The sequence below is a fragment of the Sorex fumeus genome, unplaced genomic scaffold (assembly GCF_029834395.1).
Source record: "Sorex fumeus unplaced genomic scaffold, SorFum_2.1 ptg000037l, whole genome shotgun sequence".
NCBI lineage: Eukaryota > Metazoa > Chordata > Mammalia > Eulipotyphla > Soricidae > Sorex > Sorex fumeus.
The window spans coordinates 65,497,298-65,498,701 of NW_026606094.1; the positions used below are offsets into that span (position 1 = coordinate 65,497,298).

The 1,404-nt window shown below is 40.7% G+C and overlaps 1 protein-coding gene across 1 annotated transcript; it reads left to right on the forward strand.

Annotated features, from left to right (window-relative positions):
- Positions 1–262: 262 nt before the first annotated feature.
- LOC130027767 (translation machinery-associated protein 7-like) lies at positions 263–655 on the forward strand. The gene has a single exon (XM_056118629.1). The coding sequence runs from the start codon at positions 279–281 to the stop codon at positions 471–473; it is 195 nt and encodes a 64-aa protein (XP_055974604.1). The 5' UTR covers positions 263–278; the 3' UTR covers positions 474–655.
- The last annotated feature ends 749 nt before the right edge of the window (positions 656–1,404 follow it).

Here is a 1,404-nt window from a genome sequence, read left to right on the forward strand (position 1 = left end):
GAAGTGGAGCAAAGAAAGCCTCTTTAACAAGTGGTGCTGGGAAAGCTGGACAGCTACATGTAAAAAAAAATGAACTCTGACCTCTACCTAATGCCTTGCACAAGAGTCGGATGAAAATGAATTAAAGACCTCAACATCAGACCTGAATCCATAAGGTACATAGTAGAAAACATAGGCAAAACCCTCCATGGCATTGAAGCTCAAGGCATCTTTAAAGGTGAAACACCAAGCAAGTGGAAGCAAAAATTAACAAATGGGGGCGAGGGTCGGCAGGCGCCATGTCCAGCCATGAAGGTGGCAAAAAGAAGCCCCTGAAGCAGCCCAAAAAACAGGCCATGGAAATGGACGAGGAAGACAAGGCATTCAAGCAGAAAGAGAAGGAGGAGCAGAAGAAACTCGAGGAACTAAAAGCCAAGGCCACGGGGAAGGGCCCCCTGGCCACTGGTGGAATTAAGAAATCTGGCAAAAAGTAAGCTGTTCCTTGTGCTGGAGATAATGGTGATCTTTAATTTCTATTACTGGCTAAACATCTGGATTTCCTGCATAACCTCTGTTGCCAGGAGTACCTAGAATGAAGTGTTTTGGAATCTGTTGTACACTTAAGAATAAATTTCTGTAAAAAAAATAAAAAAGAAAGAAGAAAAAGAATTCATAAGGTTGCTTATTCTCTGGTTCTCAGCTATTTTTTTCTCTTTTTTTTCTTTTTGGGTCACACCCGGCAATGCTCAGGGGTTACTCCTGACTTTGCGCTCAGGAATTATTCCTGGTGGTGCTCAGGGGACCATATGGGATAAACTATTCACCCAATACCCACCTGATTAGGGGTTAATATCAAAGATATAAAAGGCACTGCTAGAACTTTACAAGAAAAAACATTCAACCTCATCAAAAAATGGGAAGAAAAAATGAACAGAAACTTCTCAAAGTAATTTTTGGAAAAATAATTAATAAAAATTACCTATGCCATGTGCCAAAAATAGGGTTAATACTAAAAGGAAACAGTTCAGTGTAGTTTTAAAACCTTTGCTCTGCACTCCAGGAGTAATTCCTGAGTGCAGAGCCAGGAGTAACCCCTGTGCATCGCCAAGTGTGACCCAAAAAGCAAAAAAAATTCTCTACATCATTTATGATCAGGGAGATGGAAATCAAAACAACAAAGATAGCATCTCACACCGCAGAGAGTGGCACACATCCAAATGAACAAGAATAACCAGGGCTGGCATGGATGGGGGAGAAAGAGGCCCACATTCATTACTGGTGGGAATTCTGACTGGCCCAGCCTTTTTTGAAAACAGTATGAACATTTCTTAAAGACCTAGAAATTGAGCTCCCATTTGACCCAGCTAGGGTTCAAAATCACATAGCAGAAACAACACCTGCATTTTTTTAAATTTTAAATTTATT